The sequence below is a fragment of the Anopheles cruzii genome, chromosome 3 (genome assembly GCF_943734635.1).
Source record: "Anopheles cruzii chromosome 3, idAnoCruzAS_RS32_06, whole genome shotgun sequence".
Classification (NCBI taxonomy): domain Eukaryota; kingdom Metazoa; phylum Arthropoda; class Insecta; order Diptera; family Culicidae; genus Anopheles; species Anopheles cruzii.
Window position 1 is genome coordinate 18703190 of NC_069145.1, and position 20283 is coordinate 18723472.

The following is a 20283-nucleotide window of genomic DNA, read 5'->3' on the forward strand; positions in this document are numbered from 1 at the left end:
CAGTCCACGGACACGGCCGAGGCGCGATCAGCGGACGCGAGACCAGCGAACGCGCGGCAAGAAGCGCGTCAGGGGGGCTTACGACTGACGTCTTCGGGCGGCGGACAGGCGCTTCGTCTCTTCGTCGTTTTGTGGGCGCTGCGCGTCTGCGGTGTCGTGGAGTGTTGTGATCTACGGCCCCATAAGAGGCGCCTGCCGAGACCGTTTGGTCAGTACCTCTCAACCGATTGCTGCGATTGCTGCCACTTCTGATGCCTTACAGTGTGTGTGTGTGCGTGTGTGTTTACCCTTGACTTGTGCAAACACACGCGGTATGATAATATTTACATGGAAAGCCGCAGAACCCTGCGGCTCCGGAGCACGGAGAACGAAATGATACTACGAACGGCCACTCTGCCACACTCTGCGGGTGCCACACGCCGAACGTTAGGTTCAACGGCTCTGTGGATGCGCTCCTCAAACGCTGGCTACTTCGATGTACTTCTCCATAAATCTCCCATCGTAGACGGCGGCGGGCTCCTCGGCTCATAAGCCGTCCGCGTTCGACGTGCCGTTGCCGGTGGTGCGCGTGGTTTTCGTCTGCGCCGCCGGCTGGATGGTCAGTGGCGGTGGCCGGCCGCACCACATCACCTGCGCCCCGGGTCCGGGTCCACGTCATAAATCACGCCCGCGCCACCGATCGGGAAAAGGTAAACAGAGACCGCGTGGAAGAGAGAGGTTGGTAATTTTAGAACGGGTTCCAAATTTGGAAGGGTCGGGAAAAAAAATCGGCGGAATGTTTTGAAATCGGACCCGCGGCCCAAAACCCCGAACCGAACCCTGTCGTCGCCGTGTGGTGCGCTTACCTTGCGGAACGCTTTCCGGAAGTTGTCCGACAGGAAGGCGTACAGTACGGGATTGATGCACGAGTTGGTGTAGGCCAGCACGTGGGACACGATTTGAAAAATGATGCTCGCGTGGGTGAGCTCGTACAGCTTCAGTGACTTCAGCAGCAGGATCACCTGCGGCAGGAAATGCGGCAAATGAGTGCAACCTGTAAAGCGACACCGGGCACCCGGGGTACGTACCTGAATGGGGCACCAGCAGAAGGCAAACACCAGGACGACGACGACGACCATTCGGGTGACACGCTTTTTGCCTCTCCTGTTCGGTGAGGGACGAGAGGTGAGATTATTTGCATCAATTTACGACGGACCCCAGTGGTGAAAAGAATCCCTCGAAGTATCACCGCTCCGTTCCGATCGATCAATCAGACGACGGCACTCCAGGAACCGGGGCCGTCGGTGTCGGTGACAAGCTCGTTAAGTTGCATCGCCCACTCCGGGGCGTCTGTTTAATGTCTGGCTCTAATAACGCGCTCGGACTTGGGAGTGACTAACACCACGGGCCGAGATGGCAGCTGAAGGCCAATAATGGAATACCCGTGTTGACCCAGAGACGGAGATGCAACGCAATTGTGTTGCATCTCCGTGTCGACGTGGATCCTAGTCTCTGCCGACAGCATACTGGCGAACAAGTTTGCGTCCTTCGTGACAATGTTTGCAAGAAATAATTTAAATAATTGGCTCCGAGTTTCGAGCCGGCAAGGCAGGGAACACACAGATCTGTGGAAACACCGAGAAGGGATGCAGCAGCGCAGCATTGTTGCGGGCTAAACAAGCATTCGGTACTCGGGAAGACACAGCGCCCGAGTTGTGGGGTGATTGTTTAAAATTAACAGCATCTTGTCGGAGTGCGCACCGCCCTGTGTGTCTGGCCCCGGCCCCGGTACGCAATTTATTATTGTTTCCGAAACTCCAAACTCGAACGGCAAACACTGCAAACGGCGGTACCGGGGCGCTTAGGAAGAGGAGGACGCGCCAAGAAGTCCTGCTCCAGAGTTTCAGTTCGGTCCGGTGTATCCCGTTTTAATTTAACGCATTGCTCGCACGTTCCGATGCCGCTCTGCCAACAACTGGCTTCGATGGCTTCATAAATAACAAGTGCCGGAAATACCTGACTGCAGGCACTAGTCTTCCGTGCCCGTGCAGTACTCGCTCCGTACGGCTAGGCGTATGTGTAACCATAGGACACCATGCACTCTCTGGACCTGGAGGACTAGACCCACAAAAGATGCGCTGCACTCGATGGGGCAAATAATGCAAATGTTTAATGCCCGAGCGATGGAGGCGCATGGTCCGCCACACTGGGTGTTTCAATTTTGCGGGAATTCTTCGCCCATTAGCTTCGCACATCCCCGGGACTGACTGAGCAATGTGATTCGTTCGAGGTCAGTCGATACTGGGTCACTGAGAATCGAATCATCAACTTCTAGTGGCTCGCCTAATGCACATCCGGTGTGCTCCATCCTGTGCTCGTGGCACGTACTGCCTGATCCGGATCCGTGATGCTTGGTTGACTCTTGGCACCACCACGCTTCGAGCAACAGTTGGCTGGCTAGAGTTTGGCCAATTAGTCGGTACGATAATGGAACCTGGCGGGGGGCGGGCCCCCCCCTTGGTTTCGAATTCGTGTACCAACAAATGGCAAGTGTTTGCGGTTGCGGCCCAGTGCGGCCCAGTACGGGCTGCGGTTATTTAATTTACATTCCGCACTTCATAAAGTCTGTGGCTTTCATTTGGTTCGTTTACTGTGTCAACAGAGCACACCGTGTGTGGCACCGATCAATAAAAGATGGCAAGTTATGTGTGTGTCTGTCGCCGTAAAATTATGATTGCAGTCAATCAATTACGCGCAATGTTTTTTCTTTATCGGACAGCGCGAAGATCGAGCGGGCCCGGCCCCCGGATGGTGCACTTCCAATAATAATAATGTAAAATAAACATATCGATGATGCCACGGCTTTTCACGGCCATATTTCAGTCTATCTTGCCGCGGGGCTCTGTTTGCCATCTGCTGCGGCCTGTGGCCACGGCCGCAGTGGATGGTGCGTAAATCAAACCCCTCGACTTGCACGCATAAATAAACTCGGCCAGCCGGCCGACCGGTTCTTGGCTTGGCAGCGAAAGCAAAATTGCGTTTAAATATTTAAATAGACCGTGGAATGCCATTACGCTGACCGCAGGCCGATTTCGGAATGGGCGAAATTAAGGAACACTGGGAATTGGGGAAAATAAAAACATGCTCCGGCACCGTGCGAACGATGAGGGCCCCGGCCTAGGAACGCCGGTTGGTTGGATGGCCAAATTGAATAACGCAAACATTGGCGGCCCCCCAAAAACAAGGCGGTGCGAGGATATCCGACGATTACACCGAGGGAACCTAAGATGCGGCGCTCGTTTTTCCTGATGAGTCGGTCCCAGCGGATATCGAAGGCTAAGCGAGGGGCAAATTCGTCTAATCGGAAGGCCTCGGAACAAGGATACACGCCTGTTGGTTGTTGCTGCGGCGTACGTACCTCGATTCGGCCGAAGCTCGGCCACCTGGTGCGCCCTTCCAGAGCCGGATGAGCATTCCCATGTACAGGAAGGATATCAGCGAGAGTGGCACTACGTACGACGACAGGAAAAACGATACCTGCGAACGAGAGAAGGAAGCGTTAATGGCACCCGGATCCGGACGGGGAAAGACAGCATCAGCACCGAAAAATGGCGTCCCAATATTCTTATCCTTAGCGGCCACATGCTCGCAGACACACTGCCGCGCTGGGCGGAAGGACTGCTATTTAGTGACGAGAAATGTTTGCCCTAAGCGGCTTATAGATTGGATTGGATTGGATTAAAAAAAAACACGAAGCAACGAGACGAGTTCACGAAAACCCACCACGGGTCGTGGTCCTTCGCCGGGCTCAACAGCTTGCGGGCCGACGATATTAACGTATATGGAAAACCGACGCCCGAAATAGGAGCGATGGCTGCCGGCTGTCGGCTGCTCCCCGGGGGTCGTAAAAGCCACGCACACCACCGACCGGATATCATCAATTCCGCCAACGTTCTCGCTGAACCGACCGGCGAACATAATTTGATCAAATTCCATCTGGAAACATCAAACACGGTTCGAGTCGCCGGTCCTCGGTGCGTCGCCTTCGTCGTCGCCGTCGTCGTCCAACGAGCAAAGTTTTTCTAAACCGCAACATCACACGAACCCCGGGAGACCGCCGGGAAACAAGGGGCGATGGTGGTGCGACCCACTGTCTTCGCCCAGGAACCGACCAATCGGTTGGTTGAGCGATGGTTCACCGCACGGTTTCACACTTTCGGCCGGCCAAACCGGGCCAAAAGCTTCTGGCGAGCCAGTCAACCGTCTTGGCATCGCATCGACAGTCTTTCAAACTAATTACAGATTAGCCGGCGTTTGTGGGGGGTGGGGCGAAACTGCGAAGCCCGGTGCCTGGTCGGGGCAGATACTCGGATCCTCCCCCGGGGGCTCGGGGATGCTTTCTGCGAATTGGTTAAATTGAAACTTTTCGCTTCCGAACGATCCGCTCGCTCCGCTTGGCTGCTTCGGCCGTTCGGCGTCCTGCGTCCTGCGTCCTGCCTTGATTCTCTGTTTAAACACTGAATTGAATTAGCGTTAATGCCGGTCAACTTGTCTGCTGGTCAAACACCGGCACTGCGCGCGATCACTTTCCGACAGCCGGCGGCTGGCTTTGGCTTTCGGCGGAATGAAGCTGTTTGGGTAAGACAGTTCAGAAGCCGCAACCGAAACTCGGCAGCTCTCGGTGAGCTGTTGTTCAACAATCTTCTCGGCTTTCAAGCACTCTGATTGTTTCGGTAATTGGATACCGAGTTCGGGATGTCAGGACCTGGGTGGGACCATTAGGCAGCCACGTGAGCCATCACGTATCGTATGTTCGGTTGTTAATGATTTTTTAATGGAAAATATTTATCGTTCGTACGAAAACAACAAAATGTCGACAATATTTACGCGCTAATGACACAGATTTTGGTTTGCGGCAGATTTTGAGCCGCTTCGGAGGTTACTTTTATGAGCTGAACCTAATTTTAATAAACACATTTAATGGCCGTTCAGAATTTACACTAATCTTATTGATGGGATGTATCAGAAAGTCGATATTGTCTGGTTCATCTGTTAGATGTGGCAAGCAGGGTGCTAAGCTAAGCATGGGAGACGTGGGAGATAGTTTCGCAACTTTAAACTTGGTGGTTTCGATCTGAAGGACAGCGACGAGGATTTGCAGGAGCTGTTTGATGCAGACCCTATCCGAACACAAAAAGGGACAGAAACACTAAATAAGCACCGAACAGTAGCATGAAAACGGCTAAATCCGCGAAGGACGCAATGCAAAAACTTAATTGTGAAACGATTTCGGCCCTGGTCTATTCTTCAGACCTGGTCCCCTGTCAGATTATCACCCGGTCCCGGACTTTGAAAAATGGTTCGACGAATGCTTTGGTCGACGAAACAATAAAAGGTTTATTGGCAAGGAATCCACCATTTTACGGAAATGGGTAGCTTCACCGATTACTGCGAATAACAGTGTTTTCAGGCTCTCTTGAAAATTATGCCACTTTTGCCAAGTGCTGCCCTTCACCAAGACTTGGTCAGCAACCGACAGTGCTGAAGTTGATCATCCAAAGATTGGCAATCGGCAACCGAAGAGGACATCGCTTTGCTATGGAAACCTATAAATAGAGTTCGTTTTCCATTCTACGACGATCGAAGGATGCCGAACGATATTAAAATGCCACCGAAGGATAGTTGAGCGAAAAGAAGTGATGTGAAAGTGGCTTTCGACAAAGTAAGCGTCGCAGTCGGGGAGTCCATCCGGAGCTTGAGTTCTCACGGAAGGATATTTTTATATTTTTCACTGGAATTACATCATTACTTTGCATCATTAAGGGTCCCCCCACCAACACATCAGCTGGAAAGTCACACGAAGCTCTCTTTCACCGGAGTCGACAGCATCGAAGGTTACGCGTTCTGCATTCGAACGGCTCGTTATTTGCAATCCCTATCGACACGAAACTTCGGGCGAATCGTGGCGCGCTTTCCGTTTGTTTGATGCTACATTTTAGCGAGCCCCGAAATAGAAAACATTAAAACGATAGCGGCGTGTGCGGCCGTGACGCGAAATCATTCGATGACGCTGACATGTTAGTGTGCGCCATTTTGTGCCTCCCATCCGCAGTGGGACCGTTCAACTTTGGGTTTCGCACCGAAATTGAAATGTTGCTTTTCGAAATGGCTCTCCCGGCGGGGGGTTGCTACGTTCGGTTCGCTTTCGCCGAAGGATGTTGACTTCACGCCCAGAGCGAGCGAGAGAGGGAGCGAAAGAGCGAGCGAGAGGGAGAAGGCGAGAAAGTGCGAAGTTCCGATGAAAGCGTGTGATATAAATTCAATTTTTCAATCACACTCACTGTCGCCGTCGGAGCCATCGGCCAACAATGGACGCCCACTGGAGTGGGCCGCCCAAGCCGGGAAAACACAACAATAATACGAACTAAAAACTTGCCCAGCTCGGGGAGCTGTCCACCTTTCCACTGGGGCGGGACAGCGGAACCCCCCGTGGTTTCTCGCTCTGCCGGCGTGTTCCCGTTTTTCAGCCGTTTTCACGCGAAATGGAAAACCAAAGAAACGGTGTCCGGTTTGGTGCGCACCCCGGGGCGATTAAATGGACAATGATTCGTCGCTTAATCCGTGCGCCGAAGCGTCAAAAGCGTGGCGGGGTTGGCACAAAAAACCTTGGCGGTGGCTAATTGTTTTATTGTGGGGGACATTTCATTTTCCGGCAACCCGCACGCAGCGAGAACGAAGCAGCGAGAAACGAGAGAGATAAAGGACAATCGCACGCGGATAAAACTAATTTGCCGGTCCGGACAGTTATGACAGATTTTTAAATAATTGTTGCTCTTGACGGTGACGCCGGCCCGGACAGCAGAAACTGAGTTCGTTTCGCAAAAACAGCATTCCATTTTCCATGGATTCACAGTAGGCGTATTCGCCGCTTTCTACACAGAATTTGCTCCATGTTCCGGTTAATGCTTTCCAACCCATCGTAAAGCATAAAACATCGCACACACACGCATCGCACGCAAAAATAAAATGTTGTAAAGCTGACAAGTTAATGCCGGTGGCCAGTTGAAGTACCGCACGGAGACCGGAGAAAAGAATAGTGAACGGCGAAAAATGAAAGAAAACGACCAAATTCGGTGGGCTGTGCCATGTTCGGGCCTGTTGCCTTCGGGCGGCCATGCTGGGAACATTTTTCGTCAAATTCATAAATTTCGCAACAGGGCCCACTCCTCGGTGCTTTCCTTTTATTCGACGACGTTCCACTAGTTCCAGCGATCGTCGGAAGTGCAGATTATATTTGGTCCCTCTTTTTTGGGCAAGATTCTAATGGACCCATAAGCTTCATAAATTCGGTTTCGATCCAGTGCCGCTTTCCCGGCGCTGCTAGTGGCGATAGAGAGCAAGGCATCCGTGGGTGCGTTAAAAAGTTACCGACCTAACCAATCTATTTTGACCAATATTTTTCTGAATTTTGGTGTTATTTTTTTATATAGTCACCACATAACTCTACACAGTTCTCCCAGCGATCCCAGCGATCCAGGGAACAAACAGAAGCCACTTGGTACAAGATCTGGGGTGTAGTTCGCGGATTTTCGGCATAGCAACCGCTGAGTAATGTGATTGCAACGTGAGATTTTATATCTCGAAAACACATTCATTTACATGTTCATAATATCTTCTCTCTCGTCCAGTTAATTTGGTGGTCTTTTAGCCTATTTGGTGACCCTCGGCGATGTTTTCTCCGGTGGTTGCAGTTTTCGGACGTCCCGAACATTAATCGTCTCTCAAGCTTAGACTAGTGGCGTCCGAATTGGCTGACATTTTTGTAAGTAACTGTCGGAGGATTGAAAACTAAACTCACTAGCTTTCATCCACTAGTGCTGCTCTCCCCATGTTGAGGTCCGAAACAGATCGAATCACCCTTGGGTTGAGCCCCACATTTCATGTCACATTTTTTCCTCCCTAAAACATTACACCGAACACAGAAACCGGCGGTTTGTCCCCATCGCGCGATGTGGAAGCGGCCCGTCGTAAGTCGGTGCCATGAATTTCGGCACACGCTAATCCGATTGACTGGCGCGACAAAAACCATTCGCAATTCTATTCTACGGTCTACGGTGGCGGCTTAGCGCTGAATGTTTCCGTAAAGGATCAACACCGTAAAGGTTCGCAGTTTAAAGGGGGCATGGCGTGAGTGGCGTACACGTTTATTTACCCACCACTTTGGAGTGTGCGCTGAATGTTTGCCTCCGTAAACCAGCCGCAGGATTTTAAGAGAAAGCGAAGTTGCTTTCAACGAACGAATTGGTCATCGACGGCACGGAATGATCGATGATGGACGAAGCCACCGGAGCGAGCATTCGGTTTCATTCGTCGAACCGGAACGTCGGATGTGTGTGCAGGCGCGTGGATGATGAATCCATTTCGGTGAGATTTTTGGGCAGCGCTGTGGATGATTAATTTTAATGGCGAAACAATTGCACAGTGCGAAATGCTGTACATGGCCACGGGCAATCGCGGGCCTCGGGATCCGTTTCGGAGCGCCAGCTGATGAATGTTCGCTCGTTAATTGGACGCCAGCCGTACGCTGGTGTGCAGATTGCGAGCATAAACATCGTTAATGCGGCCGGCCGGTGCCCGAGGGCTTGCATTGCAATTTGCGGTGAAACTAATGAAAGCCCGCGGAGATAAATATAAATCGTTCATCATGCCGTGGTTTAATATTGCCCTCCAAGAAAATACCATCAATCGTCGTGTGCTCATCGTGTTCGAGAACTCTCTTTCTAGATTAAGATTAGGCAAGTACGCCCGTTTGGCGCGCGCCCGATTAAATATGCTAATTGAGTAAACCATCCCAACCCCGGGCGGCTGGAAGCCAATGTTAGAGATTTTGGTTCGCACGAAAATTAAACATTGAGAGTACACACCGAGTGTAGATGAAGCCGAGCGCCTCCGGCTAGTCGCGGTGGCCCGAGATTTGCGCGATGCTTCGGAACGGAGCGCAAAATCTGTCCGCCCAACCATTTTCTGGCGACCCACGACGATGGGCGATACTTTTTTGCTTGTTTCGCGATGGGACGGTCCGAGCTCCCGGGATGTGCCGGTGTGTGTAGTACAAACGTAGCCTAATTTGTCATAATCAACGTAATTTAGAAAGGGTTCGAAAAGGGCTGCCCGTTTCAGTCGGCAAACAAGCCGTAACAATGCTAATGAAAATCATTAACCAGCGAAGAGAGTTTAAATTAGCAAAACAAGGCCGTCGGGAGCAAAAAAGCGAACCAACTAGGCAGAAGCACATTCTTTTTGCCTTACGCTTTCTTTAAGTCCTTTTAAGCTCCTTGCGTGGTGTATTAACTCGGCGCTTGTTGCCGGCTGATAAGGCGCTCTCCCACATCTGCAAATCTTTAAGACAGCTTCAAGCGGGTGCACAAAAACAGGGCGTCGAGTTTTCCGGAATGTTTGCGTATTTAGCGTTCCGGGTGCAAAAATGTTCCTGGGCAGCTTCCGAGGCCCACGAAGCCGAGGGCTCGCGCGCGCCCAGCACTGACACAAATAGGCATTTCGGGCAAACAATTTGCCGACAGTTGCCGGTGGAATGGGCCAAAGTTTTGCAGATCATTTCGGACGCAAATCAGAAATTTGGGAAACCTACCATTCCCAGGCTGTGGCCCGGTAAAAGAAGTCAACTTTGGTTCGCGCGGTCTGCGAGAAAACCCGAAAAGTTTATCGCACGAAAAGCAATTATAATCCCAAAGCGCAAAGACATGTCAGTCAGGCGACCGCCGGCCGGCTCCGGTTGCCTTTTCGGGCTGCTCAGGCTGGCAGCAAAAAATCCGATCTCCCCAGACAAAACGGGTGACCAACTTTAGATTTTCGACTACACAAAACACACCGGCCGCGCAAAGATCGCGCGAGGAGTTTGGCAGTGTGACAGGTTGGAATAACTGGGTGCCGCCGTCACGTGGATGTACAACACAACAGCTCAGCGCAAGATTGGCTAAATTGACCTCTCACGACGAAGCAAAATGCCACTTCCTGACACGAGACACACGGGATGGTCGTTCCACATTCTCCCGGTTGTCAGGGAAAATGGGGTCCACCGAATTGAACGACGTTCCGGAGCATCTCGTTTCGGAACAGTGACTTGGATGCTGCGCGTTCAGTGACGCGGATGCTTCGCAAAAGAATGTTGCTTCGGGAACCTGCTGCGGGTTGCTGCAGAGCAAAAGTGAATTAAATTACACAACAACTGCTGCGAGGACGGTGCTGCAGCGTCACTTGTAACGGACCGACGACGGAGCAACTTCGTCGCGAGACACGCCGAAAGTATGCACGCCATGCAGGACGGCGGCTACTGCGGTCGTCGCTTGAAGAGTTTGAGAGCACAATTAAGCGGTTTCTAGTTTATAATTTTAAATACTTTCGCTGCAGTTTCATCGAGCACAGTTGGTGAGCCTCGGTTGCATCACGTTAAAGTGGAAGCCATGGTAACGGCATCACGGTCTTTGATTCGATTGCTTTGCCTACTTTGACCCAACTAGCTCCGCAATGTAGTGGAAAAAAGTACCAATTTTAAACATAGTTGGCTAGGAATACAACAACATCTCCTTAAAGTTTCCTCCGAATCGCGCTTAAATTCCGGTGCCGAGTGTTGACACGGATTGCAAAGGATCGAGAAAAGGGCAGCTTCTTGGCGGCGTAATGAAATTAAGATTTCTTTTGTGGCCCCGTCCATTATTAGGTGCCATTGTCGGCGGGCCACTTAAAAGAACCCACGGATTAGTGGATGTTAGCAGCGCCGAGGACCCGTGATCCCAAGGGGGCCCGTGAAGATTTGACGTTTGGGTCGCATCGGATGGGTGTTTTGCGAACCCAAGGGTCGGTAAAGTCACGGGACAAGATAATCCTTCCCGGAACGGACCATCGTCCAGAGCGCACCGGTCACGCTGGCCCCGTTTTACAAAATAGAAAACGGGATGATGAAAAACAGCGAATCCATTCATCGTGCCAGTCCCAGTGGTGTCAAATAATTGACGCCTCAGATTGTGGGTCCCCGGCGTTTGTATCCCACGACGGTGTGCCTTTTATTGGTGGCCTCCAGTGTGGTGATAACTTGCTGATAAGATAAGTATAACGACGTTTCGGGAAGTTCCGAAGTGAGTATGACAATGACAAAGGCATAATTTTCGACTGCCACTAAAGTTTGTGCTATCTCAACATTAGAATCATCCCGGTTTTGGTGCTCTGGCGGACATCCAATTATGGCTTCTCGTTTCCATTACTATGGGTTCAATTGTTATCTTTCCAAAAAGTAGCATACTTATAGACTTTGTGCCCCCCCATAAAAGAGAAGTATTACTTTGGCTCGCCGACGTCTAGCTGTTTCTTGTGCCGTGAATCCAATTGACACTGTTTGGCGACCAACCGAGCTTAAATTAGCTGTCGACTGGCCGCAACTGTTTGACCGCAGAAATCAACATTTGGGCATCGATCGCTGTGCGGCAGATGCCCCGGGGTCGGATCCACCCGAGATGAGAATCTCGGCAAAGTTTTGATTCGATGGTCGTGCCCCAATTTCAACGGAAGCCTTCACGAAAAAAACGAAACAAGCAAAAATCAGAATCCTTTCGACCGAATCTGCCCCGCTGCACGACGATGAGTTATGTTTTATTAGTGAGCTCTCGGAAAACCCCGAAGAGGCGAAAATCGAGCACGAGCATGAGAAGCATAAAGTTTGCCCCTAATGGCTCGTCCTTGCCACCACAAGCTGGCTCAAGTGTGGCCGGCCCGGTTCGCCTGAGAGCGCCGCGAACCCCTTCTACGCTTAAAGTTTATCCGACGAGCAGAAAAGTGAAAAATGTATGCCGTGCGCTCGGGTTTTTTATTCCGGCCGCCTCGATAATTTGCGGGAATGGGCATGGGATTAGCGTGAGTAATGCTATCCTCTCGATTGCGCACAAAGTTGGCAACAATATTTTCATTTCGGCATTAATATGAATGAGCGCAGCGCGAAAGTTGATCATTATGGACCGAGATTCAGCGAAACGAATTTGTGGACCGACGAACGGGCGAAGCATAAACCAGTATTGGCAAAGTTTGTTTTACGACGCTGCGCCAGTATCCAGTTTCAGTATTGACTTTTCGTTCAAATCAGAATCTTTGTTTTGCTGTTTTTCCCGAGAATTTTCAATTCGCGATGTTTTTTAATCCATCCTGGAACCCCCGCTCACAGAGATGAAACGATTTGCCCGTGGAGAGGTCTCGTGACGACATCTCCACGAGCTGCTGCGCTGCATGTGGCCGCTGGCTGCCGAACCTGCCATCAATGCGGATCCGCAGCAGGTTCGAAAGCAATCACGATTATTAAAACACTTTTCGGGTCACCAGCGGTTGCGACTTGCGAACGAAATCTATGAATTTTTCATTCGAATCCATAAGATTTTACGCGACCTTTTTGAAGAAAGTGGGCGCACGAAATGAGGGGCACGAGAGAGAAAAAAAAACCGGCAACTACACATAAAACGATGAAGCCGTGCCGTTGCAGCCAAAAGGGAAGCCTGTTCGGAAGCGAAGAAAAATAAAAAGACTTCGCAACTTTGTACTTGGGCCAAGAATCTTTAATGCACGGACCCGTTCTGGGCACGTCTGGCTCTAGTGGCTCAGCGGAAGCACAGCGTGTCATTCGGAGCACCCGGGCTTACGGATTCCGCGTTACGGGATTCCGCGAATCGTTCCGCCCCCGGAAGTTTGCGTATCGGAACAGGCTCTCGTTGCGTCGTACGTGACGGAACGTACGTGACATCCGGTTGCGACAGTGCGGTGGCCGACGGAAAGTGGAAGCATAATTTAGCATGTTTACTCGGTTCACGCTCCTGGTGACATCCGTACTTTTTGACGAGTTTTGATCGCGCTCCGCCATCAGATACTTGTTTTGGCTTCAACTCGTTTGGCTGGTGGCCATTCTGGGAAGCCTTCGGTAAAGTGCGCCACGAATGCCACGTTGGATCAAACAGGTTTCAAGCTGGGAGCATGCTGAGGGTGAGTTCATTTCGGTTGCGACGGCCAGCACTGGCTGTTTAATAAAAGTAAGCTCTTGCCGACGAAACATTTTACGCATCGGTGGCCCTTATGGTGGGACATAATTTTGCTGGCCCCTTTGCTCCAGAGTTGCGGAAAGAAAGACCTGGAGACCGACTTTCTTCGACCTGCTCTATGTCACTGTCAGAACTTTATTGGAGTCTGGATGTAGCCTTTTGTGACTACCCCAAGGGACACTTTTGTCGACCAAAATGGCTGTCAACAAATCGCACCGGTACGCATTCCCTCTTTTACCTTCAACTATTCAACCAGCTGCTGGCAACCTGAAGGGTGGACCCTTCGCAGCGTCAATATTTTGCGCGCCGAGTGAGGTTCTTCGGGAGAACTCGATACATTGTGCGCTTTATGAGGCGGCCGCCACTCGCCAATCGGACGCAATCAGATGGAAGTGCATCGAAGTGTGTTAACGATTGACCGTAAAAAAGTGTACCCCAAGAGCCAAGGTCCAAGGCGTACCGCGCACGTCGAGAGGAATATCGAGCCGCCGTCCGCGATGGTTCGGTTTTTGAGTTTCCGGCCCCCTATTGGGTTTCCCCTGTCGGGTTTTCTCCACCAGAGTTTTCCATAATGTTTATTGGTTTAAAAAAGGTTCCTCCACCAGCGGATTCGTATTGTTAGCGATCGGTTCGGTTGCCAGGTTTCGGGGGCCAGCGAGCTGCGTTTGTTTATTGCTCAATATAATGCGAGCTGTTGAATCGCGGATCAACCCACGCTCCGGACGCTGCGGCCTGCTGACAGACACCGACCGAATGCGGGGCGGATTCTGAAGCCCTATTTCCGTGGATTTCCTGCAAATTTTCCAGCCTCCTTTCTTTCTTTCTGCCGAGCGGATGGTTTTGGTTCGGGCCGGGAATGGTGGGCGAAACAGGACTTCAAACGTATCGATATCCGCGGCCCGGTGTGATGATATGTCAGAGTCGAGTTGTGGATACCGGTTGATAACGGATCTCGTGGGACAAACGAGATTGGGAAAGACATTGAGTGCATTTGATGGAAGCGTAGAGTGACATTTGGCATTCGTATGGTCATAGGTCGTACGCGAATGGAGTTCAATTCTTCGCAACTGAACGTTATAATTCGATGTAGCGATGTTAGTTGCTTTTGGCCATACGCGACAGTTGGGGCAACATTTCAACTGTAATATTTGACAAACACGGCTAGTCCATGTTCCTTCCATGAAAATTTCTTTTCTTTTTCGCCCCATCGTAGGCTATTTGTTCACTTCGACTGATAAATCTCGTTTGCTCCCTAGATTACATGCCGCTGGTTCTCGTTGAGTATTGTGGACCCTTTTAAGAACATTTTGGCATAACATTTACTGGAATTGGAATAGTGAAAAACTCATAACTTTTGATAACTCGTTTTGCTGGAACCCTTAATCAATGGTCAATGTAAGCAGTTGGATTACTTCTCTTGCATTTCCAAGAGAAGGCTGTGCAGCAAAATGACTGTCAATCTGATGTGCCGTGACAGCATGGCGATTGCGATGTTAAGACAGGAATTCCAGTTGTTGGAAGCGGTTAGCTCATTCACATCCTGAAATGGAATTTCGAACGGAAGACCGGTCAATCTGGGTTAGCAGAGCCAGTCCACAAGAGGGTTTGTGTTTCCATGCCAATCAAAACATCACTTTTCCGATGCTGTCACAACACTCCAAACTGACAGCATTGCAGCCGCTTTGATGATGGTGTGGCGACCGCATCAAAAGCCGCTACATTTGTGCATTTTCAACCAGGGATTAACGGCACTGAAAGAAGGAAACGGTCGAAATCCCCGTCCGGTACTTTATCACACAAAGACCTTCGACACGGGGTCATTCGGAAACCACTGTTCCACCCTGTGCGCCCATGTTTTCCACTTTCCTGTGTGGTGGCATCAAAACCCGGCTCAACCTTCAGGGTCTGCCCCAAGGAAATCCCTTACCAACCGGCGGCATTCGGCTGCACTATGCCCCGGCATGCCGCCGGCGAAAGCCACACAAACGAAAGATTCCGGCCTTTCCACGCGCACTCTGCGACTCATGCAAATAAAGGGATTGTGGCCGGGGGCAAGGATAATAAAAGCGAACCCGAGGGGGCATGGGTTCGGGGGTCTGTGGGTCACCGTTGCTATTTACAGCGGAGTTGTTTGTTTGTTTGTATGTTTGTTTACGTGCATTGTTTGCAACGCCCGACGACGAAGAAAGCAAATCCCCTCGGTTCGCTGGAGAAGCTCGCCCAGGACCTTGGGTGGAATGTTTCCGAGGAGGTGTATTTATCCCACCACCCATGGTGTTGCTGTTGATGCTGACGATGATGATGATGCGTCCCAGAAGAGCCCTACCCCGAGCAGCTGGGCGTAGGTCCGCAGCAACACCGTGGCATTCCGAGGCGTCGCTGTTTTGCTCGACCGACTCACGGCACGGACCGCGACCAGCACCGGAGGTTTTATGAATATATTTTCCGTCCCATCCTTACCGTGAGCGCAACAGGATGCGCTGGTCGTACCGGGCACCGGAAATGGTTAATTGTTGTGCGCACTATTTGTTCATTAAACACGAGGCGAAGACGGGCGGTCCTGGGGGCGGAAAAGTGATAATTTCCGGTTTCTTTCGAGGTGCTAAAAGTAAATCGGTTCCGCTCGGTGGCTTTAAACACGACTGAAATGAGATTCGTTGCCAACGGTGCACCATCGGCTTGCGGCGAGCTTGGTGAGTGAATAAAGACCCGGACCTTTTAATATCGGTAGTGGTGTGCCAGGCGAAGCTAGAGCTGGATCCGGATTCGCTTCCGGTCACGCAGCCTGAATCCCTGAATCGAGGTAGCCTTTCGAGTTGCGGCCAGTGGCCAGCCCCCGGGCCAGTCAATGGCATCAAAGTGAATTAAATTTCCCGCAGAAGTAATCAAGAAGAGCTAACGGGGGCTTCTTTAGACGGAGACAGGATCAGGACCGGAGTCCGGTACTTACATGAAAGGCCACCAAACTGTAGCCCTCGTTGTGCAGGAACAGGCAGGCCGTGTAGTAGCCGCCCTGCCGTGGGTAGAACAGGACACCGTGCGAGACCGCCACCGGAATGGCCGTCGTCAGGATAATGAACCACGTGACACAGATGGCACTGGGAAGCGAGGTGGAATGGAAATGAATTAAACTCACGCTGGAGCCATGGGACACCGAAGAATCTGCCGCCCCTACTCACATCGAGGCGTTCCGTTCCGTGCGGATCGACATGCTGGTGATGGGATGGACGACGGCCAGGAAGCGGTCCAGTGACATCAGCACGAGCGTGTACGCGCTGGCATGTGCCGTCACGACGATCATATACTGGACCTAGAGGGGCGGAACGGACGGACACGCGGAAGAAGAATGCTCGTTTATCTCGCAAAGTCAGCACCCCCTTGGGAGACCACCTCCCTACGGTACTACGTACAAACTTGCACCAATACTCGCCGAATGGCCACTCGGGCAGGACATAGTCGACGGCCGTGAACGGAACACAAAACACCACAAACAGCAAGTCGGCGGCGGCCAGGTTGATGATCAGCAGGTTGGTCGTCGATCGCATGCTCTGGTTGGCGGCCACCACTGTCGAAAAAGTGGAAAGAGAGGGGTTGACCGCAGATTAGGACGTACTTTGATACATTGGCGCCCATTTCTTTCTGCGGCTGCCGCGCCGTCTAAATGAAACCTATCGTCTTTCACTGAGGAGTGTAATGGAGGCGCATGGTCACTGATCCATTGAGATGGAGGCGCCTGGTCACTGATGAAAAACGGAGTCAAATACGCTCACCGGACACTACGATGCGCCCGGTTTGGCCCTGCATGATAAGTTATGCATCAAAACGATCCCACGTGATGATGCGGTCGCAGAGCAGAGCTGCCCGAGTTGGATGATATTGGATAAGTTTCCAACGCGACGCTCGAGGCCAGTCGTTTTATTTCATTTTTCAAAATGTGTTCTATCAACACTCGTTACGCTCGTTCTAAGCGTTCCCATGGCAACGGTGCACGTCGCTGACTTTGTTGCACTCGTGCGGCGCATAAAGGATACATCCTTCGTCGGAATGCAACCGACGAGCAGCACTCGGCAGAATGTGAATAAGGCACCTAACCAACTGGGAGATGGATGGTCCCCGTTTCGTAACTATTCCGTGTTCTCGAAACTGGCTGCACCGGCACACGTTTTTACTTCGGCAACCCGAGGGAGGCTGCTTCGATGAGAGGTTCGTTTTAAGCTCTCATTCAATATGCGCATTACTTTCCGCCTACTCAGATCTGGTGCGGTAGGTTTCTGAGAAGAAATAAACAGGGCATTTCATAACCGCACCGCACCGACAAGCGGTCCCCCCCGCGGCCGGTGGCCTTCAGTGGCTCATCACGTCGATGGAGGCGCCTGGTCGTTCTGAGCTTCCGGCACAGTTAAGGGAACTGAGAAAACGATTTTTCATACACTAAATCACCGAACGCCGTCCGGGGTTTTGCTTGCTGCAAAACCGCAACCGGAGTTGGTCGGTTGGCAAAAATATTGCCACCGAGCTCAGGGCCACCCCCGGGGACTCCGGCTCCGGCAGGCACGTAAAGTCGGTTAGTGAATGTCGGCGGCGGAGGCGGGAATCATCAAAGCCTGGCTGGCTCGAACCGGAAGCTATCTGGGACATCTGGGGCACACTTCCTTCGGCAAACAACCTTTGCCTTTGCGCGCAGCAGCAACGAGTGCAGGAAATTCAAAAGGATACACTGCCACCCTCGCTGTCGTCGAGGGGGCGTTCCGGGGCAGTTCAAGTACGTGCCGGAATGGTGTAGCGTTTCGGCGCGGAGGGGAGTCGATTTCATTCATCACACTGCGCCGAGGGTTCGGCTTCCCGCCACCCTCGGCGGGACGTGATGATGAAGTGAATCACTTGTTGAGCCATCGTGAAGCGTCCCCCCCCGGTTTCGTGAGCGACCCGCCTGGCGGCTGGTGCGCCAAGGGCGGGTCACGGCGGGCGGGTTGTGCTCGGTATCGAACAAGATTAATTACCCATATCATAACCCTGCACACTCCCCCGGACCAGCCAGCTTGCCGGCCGGCGCGATTGAAACGGTCGGATTAGTCGTCTGGCTCATGTTGATTTCCTTTCCATGATGGTAGGGAGGTGGGAAACGGGGTGCCAAGATCGATGGCACCGGGATGATCCGAAGAAACCGAATCCCCAGGCCCCCCACCCGGGGGTTTCGGAGTTGAATATCATTTCCGTTCGCACACACACGCGCCACGCGCTTCGTGGCCGAAATTGAGCTATTCAATCAGCCGGAAATGATGTTTGAGTGTGATGATGTGTGATGTTCACCGGCAGTGGGCATAAAAATGCTATTACGGCCCCCATAAAAGGCCCGTAAGCTGCCGCTAAACGCGGCCCGGGCCAAGGTCCGGGCCAAACGCTTCGGCGCGTAGTCAGTCAGTCGGTGTTACTATTTAACTTCCGGTGTCTGTGTGTGTGTGTATCGGGAAATAAAAGTTTTATCGCCCCACAAGGCGAGTTTCGCATCTACTTCCTGTTCGGACCTTTCTCTTGGTCGAAACGTCAGATCTTTCGACCGAATTTTCCGGGTTCGCCTTTGTCTATTGTTATTTAAAACAGGCAAACAGGGGGCGGGTCGGGTCGGGCGAAATGAAGTTTTTTCCCGCCGCGGGAGCGCCAGCGTGTGATTGATTTTGCCTTTCCTGCCGACTTGACTGCGGCACAATGGGGGATGCTATCGGATTTCGCACCTTGTCGGGGAAAAAAAGGGTGGCCCACCCGAACCCTGTGGCCTTCGGTGCTTCGAATGGTGCGTCGTGTATCGTGCATTGAGTTTCACACCTTAGGCTGCCATTGGAAAGCTTGGTTCCGTTTGGCCTCCACCCGGTTCTGGAGTGCTGGAGAAGTTCTGGCACTTATCGATCGACAACCGCGGGCGCGGTTTCGGTGGGCTTCGATTACAATGAACAGATTGATTGATTTATAAATCGACAACCATGCCCAAAAAGTCTGAAGCCATCAGTCTCCGTCAGTCTGGCTGATGTTCCGCGTGGCGTCGAGGACACACCCGAGCCCGAGCTATGCCCTGGAGCTAGTGTTGCAGAACATCGCATCGCTAGGTGGCCATTTGTAGTAATCATTCCACTCGAACGGCCCGAATATGTTGCTGGGCAACAGAATCACCGTTGGCCATTGGACAGAACGGGTCTGCAAAGCCCCGCTGGAGGCGCCCGGTTTATGAAGTTTATTTATAACCTTACGGTTGTTGATTTTGCTTGTTGATTATGGTCCGATTCTCATGATGGGCCACCCCTTTTTTTGGGGAGGAGAGCGTTGAACTCCGGCGTCCCGTTGTCCGAGGGAGGACACCGGCCCTGCGAAACGGTAGTGTCTACAATTTTGGTCTACTTAAAGCTCGCTACTCACCGAGTACCACCAGCCCGTTACCGAGCAGGCCGGCCAGGCCGATGAAGCCGAAAAAGACGGGCACCATCATCGAGACGATCCGCTCGATCGTGGACGTGTTCACGTGGTACAGGGCATCGTTGCCGAACGTGTAGTTCATGCGCTCGGCCCACGTCAGATTGCCGCCGTCGGCGGCCATCCGCGGGGTCAGGGTGACCATCTCCTCGAGCACGCCGGCAAAAACCGACTCCGTTTCATTCATCGTGTGTCCTTATTAACTCTCTCTCACTCTCTGTAACACTCACTGCGATGATGCACTCACTACAGACGGTCTCATGTTTTGGGTTTTTTTTATTCAAAGCGTCACTGCAATTTGCAGAGTCGTAGGGCGTGGGTTTTTGGGTCACCGTACGATGGTCCGTCCAGAAATCGGCAAACACTGTTCCCGCTCACTGCGGCACCGAACTAACTGCGAACTGGTTCCGGCACGTGCCGCTTTCGATCACGTTCAGTGGGCCATCGCTGGCACCACCCAGACGGGCATCGAAAATGGCGACCCAGCCGCACGCAGTGGACACTGTCCGGCGCTCCGCTCGAATCTGTTTGCGCAGGAAATAAGGCTCAAAATAATAAACAGAAAAATACGGTGCTCATTTTAATCCTTTCACCCCGCGCGTGTGTGTGTGTGTGTGTGTGTGGAAAAGGGTAGCTCACAGCTGGGCACATCCATCGGTTCGTGTTTGTTGTTTGTTTCATTTGTGCCCCGAAGATGCTTTTACGATGTTTTGCCTTTCCTTTTCGGCACTGTTTTCCCACAGCCTACCGT

The 20283-nt window shown here is 51.9% G+C and overlaps 1 protein-coding gene across 1 annotated transcript; it reads right to left on the reverse strand.

Moving 5' to 3' along the window:
• Positions 1-525: 525 nt before the first annotated feature.
• LOC128269984 (allatostatin-A receptor-like) lies at positions 526-19719 on the reverse strand. Its single transcript, XM_053007388.1, has 8 exons — positions 19479-19719; positions 16481-16635; positions 16250-16380; positions 16021-16168; positions 3398-3516; positions 1068-1143; positions 846-1001; positions 526-630 (listed from the first exon to the last, which is right to left on the reverse strand). Exons 1-8 carry the CDS (start codon positions 19717-19719, stop codon positions 526-528), a joined length of 1131 nt encoding a protein of 376 aa, XP_052863348.1.
• Positions 19720-20283: the final 564 nt, after the last annotated feature.

Bases quoted from the DNA above. Each gene is read 5' to 3' on its own strand.
- LOC128269984 (XM_053007388.1), bottom strand. From the start codon at position 19,719: ATGAATGAAACGGAGTCGGTTTTTGCCGGCGTGCTCGAGGAGATGGTC. The intron at 16,381-16,480 runs GTACGTAGTACC...CCGCCCCTCTAG, and splicing joins GCGAGTATTGGTGCAAGTTT to GTCCAGTATATGATCGTCGT. The intron at 631-845 runs GTAAGCGCACCA...CCCGGGGCGCAG, and splicing joins TCCGGAAAGCGTTCCGCAAG to GTGATGTGGTGCGGCCGGCC.